Source organism: Engystomops pustulosus, chromosome 5, assembly GCF_040894005.1.
Source record: "Engystomops pustulosus chromosome 5, aEngPut4.maternal, whole genome shotgun sequence".
NCBI lineage: Eukaryota > Metazoa > Chordata > Amphibia > Anura > Leptodactylidae > Engystomops > Engystomops pustulosus.
The window spans coordinates 165,384,850-165,406,225 of NC_092415.1; the positions used below are offsets into that span (position 1 = coordinate 165,384,850).

At 39.9% G+C, this 21,376-nt stretch overlaps 2 protein-coding genes across 3 annotated transcripts in view; both read left to right on the plus strand.

The window, feature by feature from the left end:
* The window catches only part of LOC140133460 (uncharacterized), a 374,671-nt gene that overhangs the window by 62,901 nt on the left and 290,394 nt on the right, over positions 1-21,376 (plus strand). The window lies entirely within an intron of this gene.
* RFTN1 (raftlin, lipid raft linker 1) overlaps positions 1-21,376 on the plus strand; it is a 258,871-nt gene that overhangs the window by 46,415 nt on the left and 191,080 nt on the right. The window contains exon 2 of the mRNA XM_072153674.1: positions 8,122-8,277. Within this exon, the coding sequence (XP_072009775.1) occupies positions 8,133-8,277 (145 nt within the window). The 5' untranslated portion in view covers positions 8,122-8,132. The remainder of the gene's footprint in view (positions 1-8,121; positions 8,278-21,376) is intronic.

Consider the following 21,376-nt stretch of genomic DNA (forward strand, 5'->3'; position numbering starts at 1 on the left):
TTAACCCCCTTTCTTAAGAAACGTGTGGACCACAGAGGTGAGACCCACAAACAATGTATTTATGACATATCCTTTGATCAGAAAATATTGTTATGTTGTTTTTTTCTGTCCAAAATTATTAATGACCCATCTATAGGATTGATCAGTAATAGTTGATTGGTTGGAGAAGGGCACTTCTACAGATCAGCTCTTATACACTTTGGTCGGAGCCAGATGAACATAGCTCCATCCATAGTGTATTGGCACGACAGGTGCAGCCCATATTAAAGATAATGAAAGCTACAGCAAGACAGCTAATACACTATTGGACAAAACTGTGTTTTTCTGTCTCCAACAGCTGATCAGCACCCTGAACCCTATGGTTCTAGAGATAGGTCATTAATAGTTTTGGGCTGGAAAAACATATAACGTTTTTGCTGAAAGTTGCATAATGCAGATTTCCACAACAATATTAGAGTGTTAGAACTTTATTTTTGTTTATTGGTGGAAGGAGAAACTGGTAAATCTTTTTAGATGTGTAAATAAGAGTTAATACATTTTTGTAACATACGGTAATAATTGGATAATGATTTCCCATGTGTTCTCCATTTCTCAATAATGATACGATGTGTTGCATGCTATTGTGTAATGATGGGCATGCTTAGGATTGTTTTAGGAGACTGAAGCTGTCACTCAGATAGTAATGTGTAAATCTACATTGACCACCCGCTAGTTAGTTTCTTAGTGAATGCAGCAAGCGTCACATCTTCTAGACATAAAATGAATCTATTTCCCAATATTGCTTCACCATTGTCATTGAATTTATTGAGCACCTCTTGCATCTTCTTTCGAAATGCTTATGTGGAAGGAAATCACTTCTTCCAGAATGTTTTTTTGCAGAAAATACTGAAGCCTTGTGAGAGAACATGCGGAGCGGGCTCTGGCTGTGATTATTTTAACAGTTTCGCTGATTTTCAGCTACAGCAAATTACAATGTTCCCAACTGAAATTACTCTCCCTCCCTTTCCTTTCTTCTTCCATCTCTCGCCTGCTGCTGGCGTATCTGACAGGTACCCTGCATGACAGACAGAGGCAGCCACAGTCATCAACACATAGGCAGCTTTACTCTGAGTCCTGTTAGACCATTGTGAATGAGAAGGCTCTGTGCTTGATTCATGATGGGCTTGTACTGGTCCAAAAAGATAGCTTATTATTCGTCTCACACATACAGCTAATATAGAACCCAGTGATATGTAATTTATAGCGTTCTATGCAAAAACAGACAGATTGCCTGCCATCAAATTATCTGTCTTACTGCATTTTGGTACAATTTTGTGCACCAATTTTACATAATAATGGTCAGAATTTATATTTTCTGCAGTTTTTTTTATCTGAATGTATCTGAGTTTTATCAGAGGATTCTCATAACATGGTTTGGCAAACACATCTTCTTGTCAAATAATCAAGAACCATGGTAAGCCTTTAATGTACACTTAAAGGAAACCTTCTATTCACAATCAACCCCAGAGCTCCAGAGATGCAGTAGGGAGAGGGGAGAAAGTTTCACAAAGTCAACTATTACTGCAGCCCTCCAGCAGTGGGGGCTTTATGGCAGAGTGAAGGACTCCCAGACTATGAGAAATAAGATTCTCTGGTCTGAAGAGACAAAGATTGAACTTTTTGGTGTTAATTCTAAGCGCTATGGCAATGCTCATCATCCGCCAAATACAATCCCAACAATGACACATGATAGTGGCAGCATCAGGCTTTGGGGTGCTTTGTAGCTGCATGGACAGGATGACTGTTGTAATTGAAGGAAAGATGAATGCGGCCAAGTACTGAGATATCCTGGATAAATACCTAATCCAGAGTGCTGTGGACCTCAGGCTGGGCCGAAGATTCACATTACAACAAGACAATGATCCTAAGCACACAGCTAGAATAACAAAGCAGTGGCTTCAGAACAACTATGTGACCATTCCTGAATGCCCAGTCAGGGCCCTGACCTAAACCCAAATTGAGCATCTCTAAGAGACTTGTCCACCAGTGTTCACCATCCAACTTGTTACATCAATCCCAAGAAGACTCATGGTTGTACTAGATCATAAGGGGCTTATACTTTTTTGATATTACCAATTGGATGCCATGAATCAAGGAGTTAAAAATCTAAAGGGCCTGAATTTTTTCTGTATCCACTGTATATCCAATTTCTCCTGCCGTGTTTTAAAGATAAATACAGGAGTGGATTGTGAAAAAAGAGAAAATATTAAGTGCCTTTTATAGGTTTATATGCTTTATGATGTACAGTTGAAAAACTGAAAAAAATCTGAAAGTGTATTCTTCCCCATACAGACATGAAAAACGCTACATTTACCTCCAGCCATGGGAGCCAAGTGATACTCTCTGCTGCTTAGCCAAATTTTTCAAGGCACATGAAAGTCTTTCTAAAATAAGCTAATTTGAGCAAAGTGATCAAAAGATTATCTGTGACAAATGAGACTCTTATTTTCTACAGTTGATTTATATGGACTTTTGCTCCTAATTTCCAGGAAGAATTGCATGATTTTTTTTTAAATTCTAGCAAATTGTTATATGTCTTACATGGGTATTTTAAAAGGGCACCTGTGATAGTGAATATGGGATCTTATCTGCTGGCAACACATTATAAAGCAGGAGGAGCTGAGTATATATAGGGGCACATTTACCCGGCCACTGGAGTTCACTGAAAATGCATTGACTATGATTGTGCGCCCGATATATGTGTCACTTCCCCGCTCAGGTCCGACGGAGTTCTTCTTCGTAGTGCAGGTAACTGCATTGTCTTGCGACACAATATAAAAGTTAAATCCCGCGCTCATTCCGAATCAGTTGGATCGTCTGATGGCACGCCCCCCAATTTGTGTTGCATGGAAGCCGTTCGTGTGCGACACAATCCCTGTGCAGACACCTGTTAAATTCCTGTCCCAAAACAACAAACAGTCCGATGAAAGTGGGATCCGCGACCCTTAGTAAATAAGCCCAATAGTGTTCTAACATGCACATGTATTTTAGTAATCCGTGTGGAGGTTGTGTAAAACAAAGAGCAGGTCCTATTCCAACTACTGTTTGCAGCTCAATCTATCTCATAAAAGTCTATGTGAATGTAAAAAATACACATTTTAATAATAATAATCTTTATTTATATAGCTCCATCAAATTCTGTAGCGCTTTACAAATCATAGGGGACATATACAACTATATTACATTACAAAGAACAAACAGTCATATGGAACAATAGCAGTGAGGGCCCTGCTCACAAGAGCTTCCAGACTATGAGGATGAGGGGGTGACACAAGAGGTTGTATAAATTTTCCAGCCTTTAATTTTTTTGTTGGATCCGCAAAAATAGATGTCATATGGATGACACATAGGGGGTCATTTACTAAGGGCATTCGCGTTTTCCCGACGTGTTACCCGAATATTTCCGATTTGCACCGATTTCCCCTGCACTGCCCCAGGATTTTGGCGCACGCGATCGGATTGTGGCGCATCGGCGCTGGTATGCACGCGACAGAAATCGGGGGGCGTGGCCGAACGAAAACCCTCCGGATTCGGAAAAAACGCCGCATTTAAAACAAAAAATCTGTTGTGGAGCTTGCACTTACCTTCACTCAGCCCGAGCCGGTGAACTCCAGCGCGTTCCGATGCTTTTCAGCACAGCAGCACCACCTGGTGGACGGCGGAGGAACTACCTTAATAAATCCCGGCCGGACCCAAATCCAGCGCAGTGAACGCGCCGCTGGATCGCGAATGGACCGGGTAAGTAAATCTGCCCCATAGACTGCTAAAGTGGGCATACGCCACAAACTCGAATGACACACGGAGTGCAAAAACAGACAGCTAATCCGTTTTTTCAGCCTTAGGAAAGCGTGCTTTCATGTGGATGAGGCCTTAGGGTTTGGCGGCTATTCTGGGTTGCATTTAAACTCTCTGCTGCCTGAGGCGAGCAGTAGAACAAAGATAATTTTTATAAGTATGTGGGTTCTCCATGCAGTGTTTTACACCCGTGTTGGCATATGGTATGAAGATCTGGTATTTTTAGGTGTCAAGTCCTGCTTTATAGCAGGCGACTGCAACCCTGATGCTCCCTCCCTTGCTGCAGTTGGTGCTGCCTGAGGCAAGAGGCTCAATGGGTAAGTGCTACTTACACTTACCACATCGCAGGCTAGTTTTCAGCACAGCAGTGCACAGTATGTGCTCTGATGAAATGAGTACACACAGGTTCCGGGAGCGTGCACGTTGGTTGCTACTCACACAATGTAACTTTCCATTGACCCTATAGATCTGCACTGTCCACAGGCAGCTCTCAGTAACCCCTATAATTTAGACTATAATCTTCAAATCCTCACATATAGATTTACTAAGGCAGTGGTGGAGTAACGGTAGTTGACTCTTTGGTAAGTAAGTATCAGACCAATAATGTTTCTTGTGAAAGGAAAAAAAAATTAAGATATTTTAGTCCAAATGAACTCTATGTAGGAGTTGAGGGAAAGTCTAAACAATTCGAGCATCTGGAACGGCAATTATTCCCATCATGTAGATTGCAGGCTGTTTATAATTAGCTGGGACTGTTGTATCATTACTGCAACCAATACTGACGTAGAGATTATCCATCACTGTGTTCTTCTAACACTTCTTTATGAATTATTTCACCCAAAAAACTGTAACTTTGTTAATGAAAACATTTGTTCTAATTTTATGATGTTTCTCATCTCACTTCTGGGATCTCTTAGGTGTGGTTTACAGTTACAAATATTAAATTATGTTCATATGGGTTACACCACACCAAAGCACTGTGCAAACATGGGTTTATTTGCCAACATTTAAAAGCCGGGGTGTACGCTCTATAACATTGTTAAAAATCCAGCACTTTAAAATAACATTTCTTTATTTCTCCATCATGTTAAAACACTACATAGTAAATCTGTAGTCCATATATAGTTGTACTTTCTATGTACAACAGTGTTATATGGTGAGAAAATCTGAAATGGAGGGTAAAGGCGTAACTAGGAGAGGAAGGGCCCCATAGCGGACTTCTGATTGGGGCCCCCTTTACGCTTAAAAATATATATATTTGTACAATCACACACATTTTATTCAGTTCTACACTCATAAACACACTCTTACACACATACATGTATATATACACTCATGCAGACATATTTAAGCACTTTTATAAACAACTTATTCACAAATACAGTATATAAACATCATATTATTACACATACAGTATATACACACTATATACAGTATATACACACCTGTACATCCTCCATCCTTTAGTATGGCAGATCTAGCCCCCTAACAATGAGGACCCCATAGCAGCTGTTATGGCTGCTACCCTTGTAGTTATGCCTGTGATGGATGGATAGCTTTATTTTAAATGAAATGATGGACTTCCCTTGCTATGCTAAAGAGGGCACACAGACATCTTACATTTTTTGCATATCTGATTTTAAAAAGGTTAATTTGGGAAATGTTTGGTTTCAGTCCTCTGTGCAACTTATCCTCACATTTGCCAACTACAGATTCATAATTACCCATAAGAAAACCTGTCACCGGTGACCCCCCCCCCCCCCCCTACAAACCGCACACAGTACCTTTTAGATGTCTATACGAGTTTCACTGATGGCTCTATCCTTGGGATCAAAGCCACCTTTCGTCTAAAGATGGAGTCATGGGGCTCCAGCATACATTGAAGCTACCCTACCTTCTAATTGACACGTACATTGCTAACCGAGCCCGCCTCATGAATGAGGGAGTTGAGAGAAAAATCTCTGCATGTCTTGCAGTCCGAGTCATAAATCTCAGTACAAGAATTTAGGATTTATATTGTTTAAATTGCCAGACATTTAAACATTTCATTTCGAGAGGAGCTTGTGGGTTCCCCTGGCTTTTTAGTCCCTACAGCTACATCCACATTTTGCTTCAGATTTAATATCCAAGCCGCTCAAACAATGTGTTTTCACTGCAGATTGAATGGTGGTTTAAATGGTCAGTACATTTTCAAAAATCTTTATTGGAGAATAATGCTTCTTTCTCCACTTTTCAAACTCTTTTCATGTTTCCCTTCTTTACCATCAACTGGCTGTGCGTGTTCAGTCTCTCTCGCCAATTTGTTGTCTCTGTTCACAAGAAAAGTGGGTATATATCAGTGAGCGAATATTGGAGTTCTTTATTTGGAAGCAATTTCCTCTTTGGGTTTCACTGGGTCGTTTACTTTTTATTTCACTTTCCAGTTTTAAGACACATCAATTGCATTTGTGACCTTAAAGGGGTATTCCCATCCGGCATTCACATTTATTTGAATTCATTTGTCATATGCAAACATTTCTTTAACCGGTTAAGGACCGGGCCCTTTCCTGTTTTTTCATGTCCATTTTTCACTCCCCACCTTCAAAAATCTATAACTTTTTTATTTTTACACGTAAAGAGCTGTGTGATGGCTTGTTTTCTGCGTAACAAATTGCACTTCATAATGATGGTATTAAATATTCCATGCCATGTACTCGGAAGCGGGAAAAAAATTCCAAATGCAATGAAAATGGTGAAAAAACGCATTTGCGCCATTTTCTTGTGGGCTTGGATATTACGTCTTTCACTGAGCGCCCCAAATGACATGTCTACTTTATTCTTTGGGTCGGTACGATTAAGGGGATACCAAATTTGTATAGGTTTTATAATGTTTTCATACATTTACAAATATTAAAACCTCCTGTACAAAAATAATTTTTTTGATTTTGCCAATTTCTGGTGCTAATAACTTTTTTATACTTTGGTGTACGGAGCTGTGGGTGGTGTCATTTTTTGCGAAATTTGATAATATTTTCAATGATATCATTTTTAGGACTGTACGACCTTTTGATCACTTTTTATAGATTTTTTTAGATTTTTCAAAATGGCAAAAAAGTGCCATTTTCGACTTTGGGCGCTATTTTCCGTTACGGGGTTAAACGCATTGAAAAACCGCTATCATATTTTGATAGATTGGGCATTTTCGGACGCGTCGATACCTGATGTGTCTATGATTTTTACTGTTTATTTATATTTATGTCAGTTTTAGGGAAAGGGGGGTGATTTGAAATTTTAGGTTTTTTTATTATAATTTTTTTTTTTTTGAACTTTTTTTTATTTTTATTTATACTATTTTTCAGACTCCCTAGGGTACTTTAACCCTAGGTTGTCTGATCGATCCTATGATATACTGCCATACTACAGTATGGCAGTATATGGGGATTTTCTAACTCATTCATTACAATGTGCTATCAGCACATTGTAATGAAGGGGTTAAAACGAAATAGCCTCGGGTCTTCGGAAGACCCGAGGCTGCCATGGAGACGGATCGCCGCCCCCCGATGACGTCACGGGGAGCGGCGATCCCAGGTAAGATGGCGGCGCCCATGCGCCGCTATCTGTTTGAGGCTGCCGGCAGCTTTGCCGGCAGCCCACGCTGTAAAAACACCCGCGATCGGTGCTAGCAATATGCAGCAAAGACTTACCGGCTATGGAGAGGGCTCAGCCCGTGAGCCCTCTCCATGCAGCGCGACGCGACCGCCGCCGTGAATACACGGCGGGCGGTCGCGAACCGGTTAAAATGTTTTACTTATGTGAAGATAATTTCTTATAAATGTAGTCATTTGGTCCCTTAGAAACAAGACTGTGTCCTGGATACGATCACCGCTGCTGTAATGATCACACAAAGAAACAAAAAGTTATTGTATATAAAATGTCCGGGAGTTACTACATGTCCCACAGCCGTCCTGTGGTAATGATTGCTGAATGCAGGTGGTCAGACAGGACTCAATAGCGCAAGTCTGGCTACCGCTGCCAGAGTGCAGTGTGGTCGTATCAGAGGAAGCTATCTGGTTTCTAAGGGACAACATGGCTACATTTATTAGAAATTATCAGCACACAGGAACATTTTTTTTAATAATATCCAATTGAAGAAATTTTTACATATGGCAAATGAATTAAAATAAATATGAATTCCCAGATGGGAATACCCCTTTAATGCAAAATGTAGCATTGTAAATTTAAAAAAAAGTTTGTTTTTCAAACTGAGTAGATTATACTTTGTTAATTTGTAAATATCTTTCTTTCCAGCATCTGTGACAATGGGCTGTGGATTAAACAAGTTTGAGAAATTTGATGAGAAAAGACCTGGAAACATATATTCAACTTTGAAGCGACCTCATGTTGAAACCAAGATAGATGTATCTTATGAATACCGCTTTGTGGATTTTACAACCATCACACAAGGTACAGTGCGAGACTATTTATTTTTAGTAAATTTTAGTAAACGTCAGTTTAAGCTTTAAAAACTGTACGGAATATTAAAGAGACAACTTTTTTTTTTAACGAAAACACTAAATCATTTTCTCTTTGCTCCTCCTTGTAGTAGGTCCTAAAGTTTATAAATGCTTTCTCTTTAGGAGTTACCATTTCCCATAATGCATTCTGTAAAAGCATCATAAAAGCATTAATGCCAGGGCATACTCTGGTCATCTATACTACAGACCTTGTCATATACCCATATAAAATTGGAGCATTCCTAGAGGTTTTATGTGCTAAGTAATCTTCCAATACTAATACTAACACTTAAAGGGATTTTTCAAGTGCTAAAAATGTGATCTTTGTTTGGTGAAGCCTCAGCTCATCTGGTTCTCCTGTGGCACCATCCGTAACTGTCGGCCTCTGCTTTCTTACTTAAGTTGCCGCAGGCCGTGCCAGTTGTCGTGATGGCACCGCCTTGCTCTGCAAACAAGTAGAGACCTGTAGCTGGAGAACCAAATCGATGGAGGAGTTTAGTATGAGTAGTTTATTTTCTTTAAAGGGTTATGACGTAAGATCATTCACATGCACAATAAACATTGGGGCACATTTACTTACCCGGTCCTGTTGCGATCCCCAATCCAAACTGTCCGACGAGGATGAAGTCCGGTGAGATTCACAAAGATCGTGCGCCCGATTTCCTGCATGTGTCGCTTACCCGCTCAGGTCTGCCGGAGTTCACCTTCTTCTTCCCGGTGTATGTGAGTGCATTGTCTTGCGACACAATTTGAATTTTAAATCCCACGCTTAGTCCGAATCAGTCGGGTTGTCCAACGGCCACCCCCCCCCCCCCGATTTGTGTCCCATGAAAGTCGGCGCATTTGCGGCAAAATCCGATCGCATGCGCCAAAAAACCCTGTTAAATGCAGCGGAAATAGCCAGGGAAACCCGAAGGAAATGCGGTGTGCGGACCCTTAGTAAATGTGTCCCATTGTCTTAACACAGTTGCTTGAAATATAATGTATGCACTGGTATTAACTTTTATTTTTATTAGAGATCAGTGGACCTAAACTTTTTTATATGACTTCCATTCTGGCAATATGTCCAGGTCGCGCGGGATGCACCCATACTCGGGATCCGTACTTAAAGCTCATCTGTTTTTATTACTTTTTTCACGTTTTGTTTGTGTTGTCTGACAAGTCGTTGCGGTTTAGAAGCGAAAGAACTTGAGTTGCTGGGATTTTGTTTCATAGTTCTGGTACGTAGTAACCCAAATGCACTTTTTTCTTTAGATATCAGAGACATTTGAGATCAATAACATTGTGTTCGACATGACAGTGCCGTATTTTTTCCATTGCCAACATCTTTTTTTTTTGTTGTGTAACTGTTTATATGGCATGCTGTCTTTCTTATGGTCATTAGTATAATAAGGACAGTACACGGCTGATTTGTCCAGTGACTCACATAGTCAATACAGCAATTCTTCTGCTTAGTTTCCTTTTGCAGGAAATGACTTAAGTTACTTAGTGGTGTGCTGAATGGTAAATTGCAATATTATATTACAAGCCATTTCTATGAGCTAAATAATGTCTTTAGAATGTTAATCACCACAGCCCAAATTCTCAGTCCTTCTGGCCTGTTGGTGATTTTACTCATAGGATATATGGTATAGTCATTCTACCGCGCAGCAGTAGCCTCTAACCTGAGATCTTCGGCACCCAAAAGATAGCGGGGTCGTGAGGATTAGCTCTAAAAAGGGCTATCCTCACGTCCCATACATGCACCTACCACCCGTTCTACCTTTATAGGTAGAATCGTGGTGGTAGGCTCCCTTTAAAGGAAACCTGTCAGGGCGAATTGGGACCCTTAACCACACACAGGTCCTTATGGACCAATGGCTTAGTGTCCCAAATCTCTGTTAGCTTTCCTCTCTGTGTCCACAAAAGAGCCCAGTCCTGAGCTCTTGGCACTTTTGCACCTATGTAATAAAGCTGTTGTGCATGTGAGGTAGGTACAATGAATCTGGGTAGTACTATTTTGGCTTTACTGACTCACTGCGCAAGTGTGGAGATGAGTTTGATGTGAATTTTAAGCATTTTCCTGTTTCGATTGTTTTCTGTAGCGTACAGACAATCTCTACAATGGAGGCAGTATGAAGTGGCCATGGTCACATGTAAATATATGTATATGCTATATATTTTAAGTCAAAAGAATAATAAGTAAAGTTTTTTTTTCCATTTTAACATTCTGAGAATGAGCTGCAATCCAGCAAACTAGCAGGACTTTGACTTGTGGGCAATAGCCTAGGAATCACATATTCTGGCATAGTTGATGTGAGAGTGCACTTAACGACTTTAACTGGGCAATCTTTTCTAATGGCACATAGGTATTTTGTAGAAATGACAGCCCTATTGAAATTGTGTAAAGTTGAATGAATAAGTGCAAATTTTGTGTGTACTGACAGTAGGATTCTTAAAAAAAAAAAAATGGTTATTTTTATTCCTTTTTCTCTTTTTACTACCTTATTTTTCCTGAAAAGGTTTGTCACTGAGCAGGCAATGCTTTTAGTAGCTGAGAGCTCATTTGTGTGTACATGTCATGAATAAAAGACACCCAGATTCAGTGATTCACTATTACTATATTCAGAGACACTTTTTACCTATTTAGCAGGTTTGGACTGAACAATTATCTTCCTCTTCGCGTTAAGCTCATTGTTGTAAACTTTGACAAGAAATGATTTCTTTACTTTTGCACAAGTCAACAATGCCATGTTTGGAGACAGCTTTGGCATTACATTTTACCCACTCTTTAGAATGTCAGTTTATGAAGTTCTGTGTCATCTGTTCTCCTCATGAGCATCTGCTTGTGATTTGGGAAGTGTCAGCGAATGGAGACACTTATTGGGATACTGAGAACATGATATTTCTATATGCATGGAACGCTATTGGTGAACAAAAATACACTTGCCAAGAACGCTTAAAGTAAACCAGCAGATTGGAAGGCACGTTGTCCGGTTTTCTTAGTTTTGACAATCCACCAATGGCTGTGTAGAGAACATAATAAATTAGCTAAGATATTATTGGCACTTTTAAAGAGAACTTGAGAAGCTGTCATCATATCCTTGAGTGACTAGTTCATCATCAGAATGAATCTTCTGATGATCAGAAGACCAGTGAGGGTAAATCTTTCATAAACCAAAACCCACTTTTTTAGCACAAAGTGCCACATCTGTAAATCACATTGACATCCTGAGGAGGAGAAATTTGGTTTATCATTGTAGCTTTTCTCCAGGGCCTCCCCGAATGGGAAGAATCACAAGGTTGAGAGAATGATCTCCAATGATAATGCGGTCCTCTCTATACCTCCTCCTGCACGTCTTATCCGGAGAACTCTGTGCTGGGGAAAAGGCCTGGGTGCCCATGGAGAGGGCTCTAAATGCCACCTCTGGCACCTGTGCCATAAGTTTGCCACCACTGGAATAAATCATGCTCTTTCTCTCTTTAGTTTTAGGGCCTTCCTATCAGCATTTAGATTGAATTTAGTCCAAAAGGCAAATTAGGATAGAGACAAAGACTTTTGCTATTGTAAATAGCGTAGATGTATAGATTATTTACTGTAGGAATCTTTATATATACTGTTTATACTTCTACTCTGTGGGCTATCACCCATTGTTGAAAGAACCTGCTTCTCCATAGTGATGGGAAGGGGGCTAAAGTGATATCCTATATGTATAATGCGTTAGCCAGTATTTTATATATATATATATATATATATATATATATATATATATATATATATATATAGACAGGGTTGGCTCCAGGTTTTGGGAGGCCCTTGGGCGGCAGAGCCTCAGTGGGTCCTTTTCAGTAAACTCATTTATGCATTTATATTCCAGGATTGGAGCTGGATTGGGAGCCCTCTGGTGCACTGATATGTGAGATCTCTTCACTGAACATAGCACATATTCTACCTTCTCCCATGTGATATGGCTTCTGTTTCAATACTACAGCAGTGAACAGTGAAGATATCTCAGTGAACCAGAGGGCTCTAAATCCAGATACAATCCTGGAATACAAATGCATTATTAACAGACCTGCTGCTCTGAACAACACACACAAAGGTCTGGATACACAGATCTCCAGGGCCGCTAGATTGTATGGAGCTTTGTCTGTTTGGAACTGTTGACAGATGTGTTTAGGTCCAACTATGGTATCAAGCTGCTGGTGCCTGCTAAATAATACTATTATGGCACATATTGGTAAGGACTTAAAGACCCCCTGGAAGACTATCCACCTATTCAGAACACATTTCTTGTAACAGGTTTTCATGTTGTCTATATATTACATACCACCTTGGAAGGGCACTTTTCAATATAGTAATGGTCTGCTCAAAGAGGTTTCAATATAACTTTTAATAGTTCCTCGGGTATACATAGATATATACGGACAATAATAAATCCACTAGAACATTGTAACAAGAGGGATTTTATTTGTCTTTGTAACATTTGGAATGTTGACCGGGATACATTTTGTACAGCTGTCCAGGTCCATGCACATATTAGATGGATTTTTTTTTGGCTTTATTAAAATGCAATTATCATGTTGTCAGCTCCATTTCAGATATTCAGACAGGCAGGGACTATTATGCTGCGTTCTGAGGCCAGACATAGAATGTGCTAAAAACAGTGCATCCTGCGAGCTGGAGACTGGCGTAGGAAGGAAACATTCTTTATACTTCATGAAAGATTAGTGTGTTGTGACAATGTCAGATTAAGATTGGAAGGGAAATGGGACGGTGGCAGCTGAAAAGTGATCAGGCTGGCTATGGCGGGAGAGAGCATTTTCTCTGTTTTCATTGAGAATCTGTCACGAAAATGGCGAAGATCTTTATTTCACCCTTAGAGTTTTACATCGTTTTTTTCTAGACTGTAATTATCACCCTGGACTAGAGAACAAGACAGAAGACTAAGGGCAGCCCTCCTGGCAGGAATAGATTTTATTTTCCAATTGTGTTTGTCTTAATTCATTACCATGGGGAGGGTAGAGCTTTGTTAGGGTGAGAGGTTGCGTTACAAACATTGTGTATCCATAAACATTGAATTTGTGCTTGACCTAAGAGATCAAGTGAGACGTCTCGATTTTGGATAACAGTTTGAAATGTTATTAGTTTGTTTTGTAGCTCAAGAAATTCTAAACTTTCTTTTGGAGTAGGCTTGTGTATATGACTACCAATTGTTTAGCAAATGTGGGTATAAATGCACAGGATGTAAGTGCTACAGCTCCTTCAACGACCTTACTTGTTGGTGCACCACTAGAAAGGCTGCACCTATAGTTTTGGAGGATTTCTCCAATATATATATTGCATGCCCTATTTCCTGGAAAAGGGACCAGACACCCAGCAGTACCACTGCACACGAACACTATGAACACTAAGAACATGGGACAAAGCACAGTAGTTCTGTTCTCTTGGTAGTGGCTGGACCACATTACCCCAGTTTAGATCCAATTCATACTGCATGTATGGGAGCAGAACTGCAGTAACCACTACACAGAGAACGGAGCTGTACTTCCACCCATGCTCTCAGTGTTACCGCTAGTTCAAGTGTCGGATGTCTGACCCCCCAACCACAACTTGATGATGACTAAAAATCAGTATAACTACTGTTGACTAGATCAGAAGGTCTTCTGGGATGTCATTGTCAAAGGGAACCCATTATGAAGTTTTGGCGCATAAACCACCACCAACCTATAACGCATTGGCAGGATCACAGTAATAATACTTCCTTATTCTGTGAGATACATAGAAATGACTTAAAGGGTCTCTGTCTTAATTATATGCATCCCACGTCCACAGATTAGGGGAATTGACAGTCCCCCTGTTCTTCTGATTTCAGGGTGTTTAACAGATGAGACCCTTATAGATATGGGTTAAATATTATTTAAAACACAACCCATTGAAGGAGTCATGGGGTGGAGAAGAGTCATATTGGTCTGCCTCCTCTTGCCTTAACAAATATCCCATAGATAGGAGTATATCAGTATAAGCTGCCTTATGCAACTGCCACCCAGACTTGATATGATGTACCCGCACTACTTGCCATCAATTAAGCCAAGACCGGACATCCTAGGATGACTCTTCTCTACCGATGTGACTTCTTACAGGTTATTTGAGTACTGTACAGTGTACAAAGATCTATGTGTAATTCTAAATTTCATTAAATATAGACAAAAATGGACATCATTGTCAGCCTATCACTGTCCTTCACATCAGATTAGAGGTGGTTTGTGGACCTAAATCTTCAAGAAAGGTCCCATATAAGTATGTATTGCATATAACTGGGACCCTCACAAAAAAATGAAGGTATATCGACCATTGACCAGTTGCATCTACCACGGTTGCCACACCTATTAGGTATTTATGGTGAATCCTGCAGTTGTGTAGATGACTTGACATTTTTGTATTATGTTTCTTGTTTTTAATTCCTATCCAACTAAAAATTGTTAAATCACGCTATTGAAAGATGAAATGTTGAAATGAAGTTATTATAAAAGCAAATGAGATGCCAAATTACTGCTGCATTCCATGATGACTGCATTATCATAATTACTGCGCTTAGGGAAAAAAAATTGCAAACACCTATTATTCTGTATTTTCTTCACAATGTTTTAATAGAAGAATGTGTTCTCATACACAAATATTTTCTGCTCTTTGGATGTTGACAAAAAGTGAAAAATAGATTTTGCACCTGTAAGAAGCCAATCACTAAGAAATAGATTTACTACCTGTAGGAAGCCAATCACTAAGTCTCTGTTCACACTTTCTGTAGCTTAATGCATGCTGTGCTTTTCTTTCCTGTTAAGAAAAAAAAACCAGAAGGAATAAGTTTGTTATTTTCAAGTATGTCCATTTTTTCATGTGGGTGATGTGCGAACAATGCATTAGTTACGCTATTCTGTTGGATTAAAATAGCATGCTGTACTGGAATATAAGTATAAACCAAGTCTAAACCCATAAAACAACACAACGTAATATACACACATACACATCAGATCCAATTAAATTAAACTTGCTTTCATCACTATAATGAACTGTGGATCACTTCTTCTCAGTCCACACAACATGCTCCTCAGCCAAGGGAGTCTAGCCTTTATTGATTATTACTGTTAAATACAGGTTTGGTCAATGCAAAGTGGATTTTCAGTCCAAATCCTCTTAAATGTTGTGACACTGTATGACGTGACAGATCCTTGCCCTCTTCAGTGCTGAACTGGTGAGTATTCCAGCTTGAGTGTTGAAACAATTACCCATGGAGATTCTTTGCATTATCCTGTCCTCCCTTTTACTATTCTAGAAATAACAGCCTTTGGATGACCAAGTTCTCTTTCTATGGCATATAGCTTCACCCCTTTGGCCTTCATCTAAACAACCTGCTGGCAGAGAGTTTCGGTCACTTTGGAACGGCATAACATTTCTGCAGAATCAGTGAAAACTGGAAAGTTAGTCTGCAAATTAAATAAAGATTGTCAGATACTTAAGGAGATTATCACCAGGTGCCATATTAATGCCGGCAACGTTATATCACTGCTGAATAAATCAAAACCCTGCTCCCAGACAACCCCTTTAAAGCTATAAGGTCCCAGTGCAAAATCTGCAATAAAACCTATAGTTGAGTTTACAATGCTTATATCTTTCCCCCTTCAGGATTCAGACAGGTGATGAATATATTTTTTTAATTTCACTGTTTATTGGCAGCACATTGGCCTGTATAAATAGGGTATATGCTGCTGATAAAGCAAACGGATAACAGTGTTGTACCTTGTAAAAGGGTTCTTACTTTTGTAGTTGGAAAAACTCTATTCTGGAGTTTTTATCAAATTTTTCAAAGGATGTTGATAGAAAGAAAGAATACATCAAATACAAATCCCACACACTTGACCACCATTCCTTTTTTACATCCTCCCCACCTTTTAGAAATTCACATGCATTCCTAGCTTAGCTGTGCATGCTATCTCCGTACTTAGAGCAGGGGGCACTGCTAGACACAACTGGCTGCAATTCATCTCCATTGAGCATCAGGCAAGTTAAAATCCATTACGCCATACCTTTTTTCTCTTAACATCAGACATTAAATTTGTTAATTTTGCCAGCAACCGTTAACAATTTGTTAGACATTTACCTGCTGTATATGAGCACCCTAGTAGTTCATTAAACAGAGCTAAACAGCATGATGGACAAAGTCAGATCCCAGCCTTTTAAAGCGCTTTAATACAGCAAACATTGCAATTAACTGAATGGAGAGAACCCAAGGGGGGACAGGAGTATTGGCGCTCATAAAATCCTCAGGGATCCGATATCCATGGCTCAAGGGGAGCGTTTTTTTATTTTCAACATTAAAAACCAGTATAAATAAAATAAAATGACAATAAAATCAAATGCTACACGTTTCTGCTCCGTACCGGAGCCTTCATCAGGCATGACCTCAAGGGAAGATCACGGCTGGAACCTTACAATGAAAATACATACGAAAAGGAGGGTGGTGTATACCCCCTCCTAAACCCCACTTGGTAGGTATAACAAAGAGTACAAGGAAAGTGGAGGACCAATATAAAACTTAGCTTTTAATGCAAAATATCCTTAAAAATGTTAAATACAAAAATAGATGTGTCAGTTACCAGTGTTCGTGAGGATGATGCCGTATAATGGGTGTAGGCACCGATGATGCAGAGTGGCACTCACAATTTTCTGGGTATATGTGGTTCTGCAGAGGTTATCCCATTGCGGGATGCCGAATGTCATGCAGAAAAGATACCGTCTGTGATAATGTATCGATGCTTAAAGAAGATGTGTGGTGCGGAAACTCCGAGAGAATGAGACAATGGTAAGAAGGGGTGGGGCACTCCAGGGTGTAGAGTGCGGGGTACCCTATAAGACCCTAGTATTAAAGATGAGTGGTCCCTCATCTTTAATACAGGGACCACTCATCTTTAATACTAGGGTCTTATAGGGTACCCCGCACTCTACACCCTGGAGTGCCCCACCCCCACCCCTTCTTACCATTGTCTCATTCTCTCGGAGTTTCCGCACCACACATCTTCTTTAAGCATCGATACATTATCACAGACGGTATCTTTTCTGCATGACATTCGGCATCCCGCAATGGGATAACCTCTGCAGAACCACATATACCCAGAAAATTGTGAGTGCCACTCTGCATCATCGGTGCCTACACCCATTATACGGCATCATCCTCACGAACACTGGTAACTGACACATCTATTTTTGTATTTAACATTTTTAAGGATATTTTGCATTAAAAGCTAAGTTTTATATTGGTCCTCCACTTTCCTTGTACTCTTTGGAACCTTACAATGGATCAAAACCTGCATTTGATTTTGTCATTTTATTTTATTTATACAGTTTTTTTAATTTTGAAAATAAAAAAAAAACGCTCCACTTGAGCCACGGATATCGGATCCCTGAGGATTTTCTGAGCACCAATACTCCTGTCCCCCCTTGGGTTCTCTGCATTGATTTTCTTCACCCCAGTTACCTGTCGACCTTCAGGAGATGACCGGCTGCTGGAATTATATCATACATGTGTTTATACATATGTGAATAGGTGAGTGACCAATCTACCTATTTCCTCCTCCATTTGATATTACCGACTTCACGAGGTAGCGCTTCTTCTTGTCTTCTCTCCCCCTCCACACACCTGTCGGATACCCTCTGACAATGTGTGCAAGGTTCTTCCAGGGGGTCTGATAGAGATTTTTATCTAGGGCTTTAAACCACCCTTATCAGTTGTAAGGGTGACTTTCAAATTAACCCTTTCATGGCTGCCCGGTACCGGGATGAGAGAACAAACCCAAGACACAGACACGGTCTACAGCTGCACTCAAATCACACTGTTTATTTCTAAACCGCAGTCGTGTATATAAAAACAGAAAAAGCTTGCTGAGGGCGTGAAAAAGGACATAAGGTGCTTAGATGCTATAGGCTTAGTTTAACTGCACTACAACCACCCCTCTAATACTTTCTACGAATTGGTTAATAAATTGTACTCAGTCTTCCCAGGGCCTAGTATGGCTCCAAACGCTTCTTGTTAACCAAGACATGATAAAAGAAAGCATCCAGGGCGAAGGACAGTAAAATGTCAAGGAGAGGCTGAAAGGAAAACAGCAGGTTACATAAAAATGAAGTTTGAATCATGACATTAGCTGTGAGCAGGCCAACTAAAATGTCCATTTTCAAAATTGCTTCTGTTTGGTTTTCTTGGTCCAAGATGGCTGCTGTAGAGGAATATATCATTAACAGGGTCCTAAAGTTACCTCCATACTTGTGACCCCATTCTATGGATTTGTGTTCTTCCTTTGACCATGTTCCATGGGATGTGACTATGGTTCCATGGTTGTCCACAATGAGATGACCTGATTACTCCAAAGGGGTCTTTTCTTTCAATTAAAATTTCCTTATAACTTACAAGTGCCAGCTCAAGTTCCCATTTAAAGAAAGCAAAAGGACAACCTAATCCAAGTGTCTAGCATGAAAGCTACATATACAGGAGCTTACATCTCTTCTTCCATGATTGACTTGTTATGATTCGGGGAGAGAGATATTTGCATTTTTAACATTGTCTGGAGGTGTCATTTAAATAAATCACATTTTTAATACAAAGCTTGATAAAATACCCTTAGACTTGGCTAAATTTACATATATTCTACATATACATATATTAATAGGAATAATATATTCTGCTTAATCCACAACCATCTGACAGCAGCTCCCAAGACAACATCACAATTTCATGTGTGGAACTAATTGTATACTGAAATGTGCAAAGAGGAAAGTGCTGATTTGATGGACAGGCCTGAGCCAAAGCAGCCACCTGATAGACAGAAACAAGCCAAGACATCAATGTGATGATCAGAACCGAGCCAGCCAAGCAGTCTGCTGCAGAGATCTAGCAGACGCAGCAGTGGTAATGACAGAAGCCTAGAATGGAGACATCCAAGACATCACAAGTTCAGGAATTCTAATGACTGCTGCTTCTGTCTGATGGAGAGAACAAATAAACACAAAGAAACCAGGCCCGTATTAAGGGAAATACAAAAAGGTCCACTTAGACGATTGAACTTCAATTGTGCGGGTGGAATAATATTTACCTGACAGCTCTACAGACACATTGTAATGATAGCTCATTCTTTAAAAAGTCCCCATAGATCTGGGAGATGTACATTTGGTTGTGCATTAAATCCATCTGCAACTGATTTATTGGATTACTGTCAGCTCGGAAATGTGACTTGTGTCGGAATTTCCAAAAGAAATATTAGATGTTAAAATAACATAGGAGAAACTTACGTAATCTGATCTAAGACTGCTCTGGTGGGTGACTTCATTTTTTGTTTAAAGTCAGACTTTAAGGAGGGACCAATACTATGATCTGGAGGACCATCTTATGGAAACATAAAAGCTATTTGAGGTCACAGCTATTCCTCAGGCCACTTTTTTGGCAGTAATGTGATGTATGAAGTAATACTAACTTGTGATGGTTTTATGTTGGAAAATAAGGAAACTTAATTTATTGTATTGTTGTGATTATTGGATTTATTGATAATTTGACTGGAATTAGAAAATGAGAAAATGGGAATAAGATGTAGGCCCTATATCTGATCAGCAATGGTTTTACCTCACCTGGCGTATAAAACTTTGGTCCGTCTTCTAATTATTGGAACACGTTGAACTGCCCTAATTGCATAATGGAAATTGTTAATATGATCCATATGTATTGCGAGTGTGTTAGACTGGGCCCTACTGGAAGGCTGTCTTGGCACTGATTGGGATAATCCGGGGTTATTCATTTGCACCTTACACCTAAGTTTCCTCTAGTTGGTGAAGGATGGAATGGATCGGGGGCCATTGTACTTTACTGATTACTTTCCTTGGGATACAAAACACTATACCGTCTGTAGTAGAATTGTTCCCCCTTTCTTATGTACTTCTGGAGAGGGGAATATATATGGAGCATGCTATTTTTAAAATTTTGGGGTATGCAGGTCTTTTTATGCAGGACTTACACATTTGCTCTGCTCCTTTTTCTCCTATGCTGTTATGTTGAATACTTTGAATAGTGTTTCTACACACCAGGTGTGATACACTGTATGTATAACCCACATATAACCCTAAAAAAATAACCTGATATATTACTACTAGATGTGTGGAGGTGCGCTGTTCTATAACTCAACTCAGGCAACAGAAAATTTTGGTTAACTCCTAGTTGTAATGGTCTGCTGATTTTTGATGACTTGTGAGTCTGTGCTTTCTTTTATAGGATAATGTGACATTTCCGGACCCCATAAGGGTACGCAAGGTCAGTTATCGTTTTTTACATACACTCCGTGAAAGCACAGGTTCTGGGAAGCGCAGGAAGAGAGCTAGAGTTGTCCACACAACCTTCAGTATGACCCTTAATGGCTGAAAGACCCCTTCCTCTAGCTTCAGTGAAACAGAGCCTTATCAGCACAATAGACTGCAACCAGCTTCTCGTTTGATAAAAGCCTGATCCGTAACTGGATTATATCCGCTCAGGTGCCATTCTGGTAGCATGTACATAAACGAAATACAGACATGGGTTTCATAGATCGAAATAAAAGAGCAAAGAAGGTTAAATTTTTATATTTAATTGCCTTAAGCACACACTAGCAAAACAGTACACACAGTGTATATATATATTGTGAGAAAGTGAGAGGTGTCGTGTGGGATAACCGCTATCTGTCTTACAGGCAGATAAAATGTACTTGGTAAAAGCCCTGGATTTGTCTGCAGTAACCCAAGGGTTAATGCAGACATGATAAGCAGGAATAGTCTGTTTGGTCTATGTTGGCCTAGCTAACATGGACACATTTGTAATGTCCGTACTGGGCCTTCTTATTATGGAGTAGGGGTAGGCTGGTAGTGGGACTCCTACTCCATCCGGGCTTTGGTCCTGGGTTTGTAGCCCACAGGTGCGGGTCACAGACCTCGTTTGAGTCTGATTTAGACTCCAGGCCAGAAGCAGTAGGAGAGGCACTACCTGATGCGTTGAAGACTG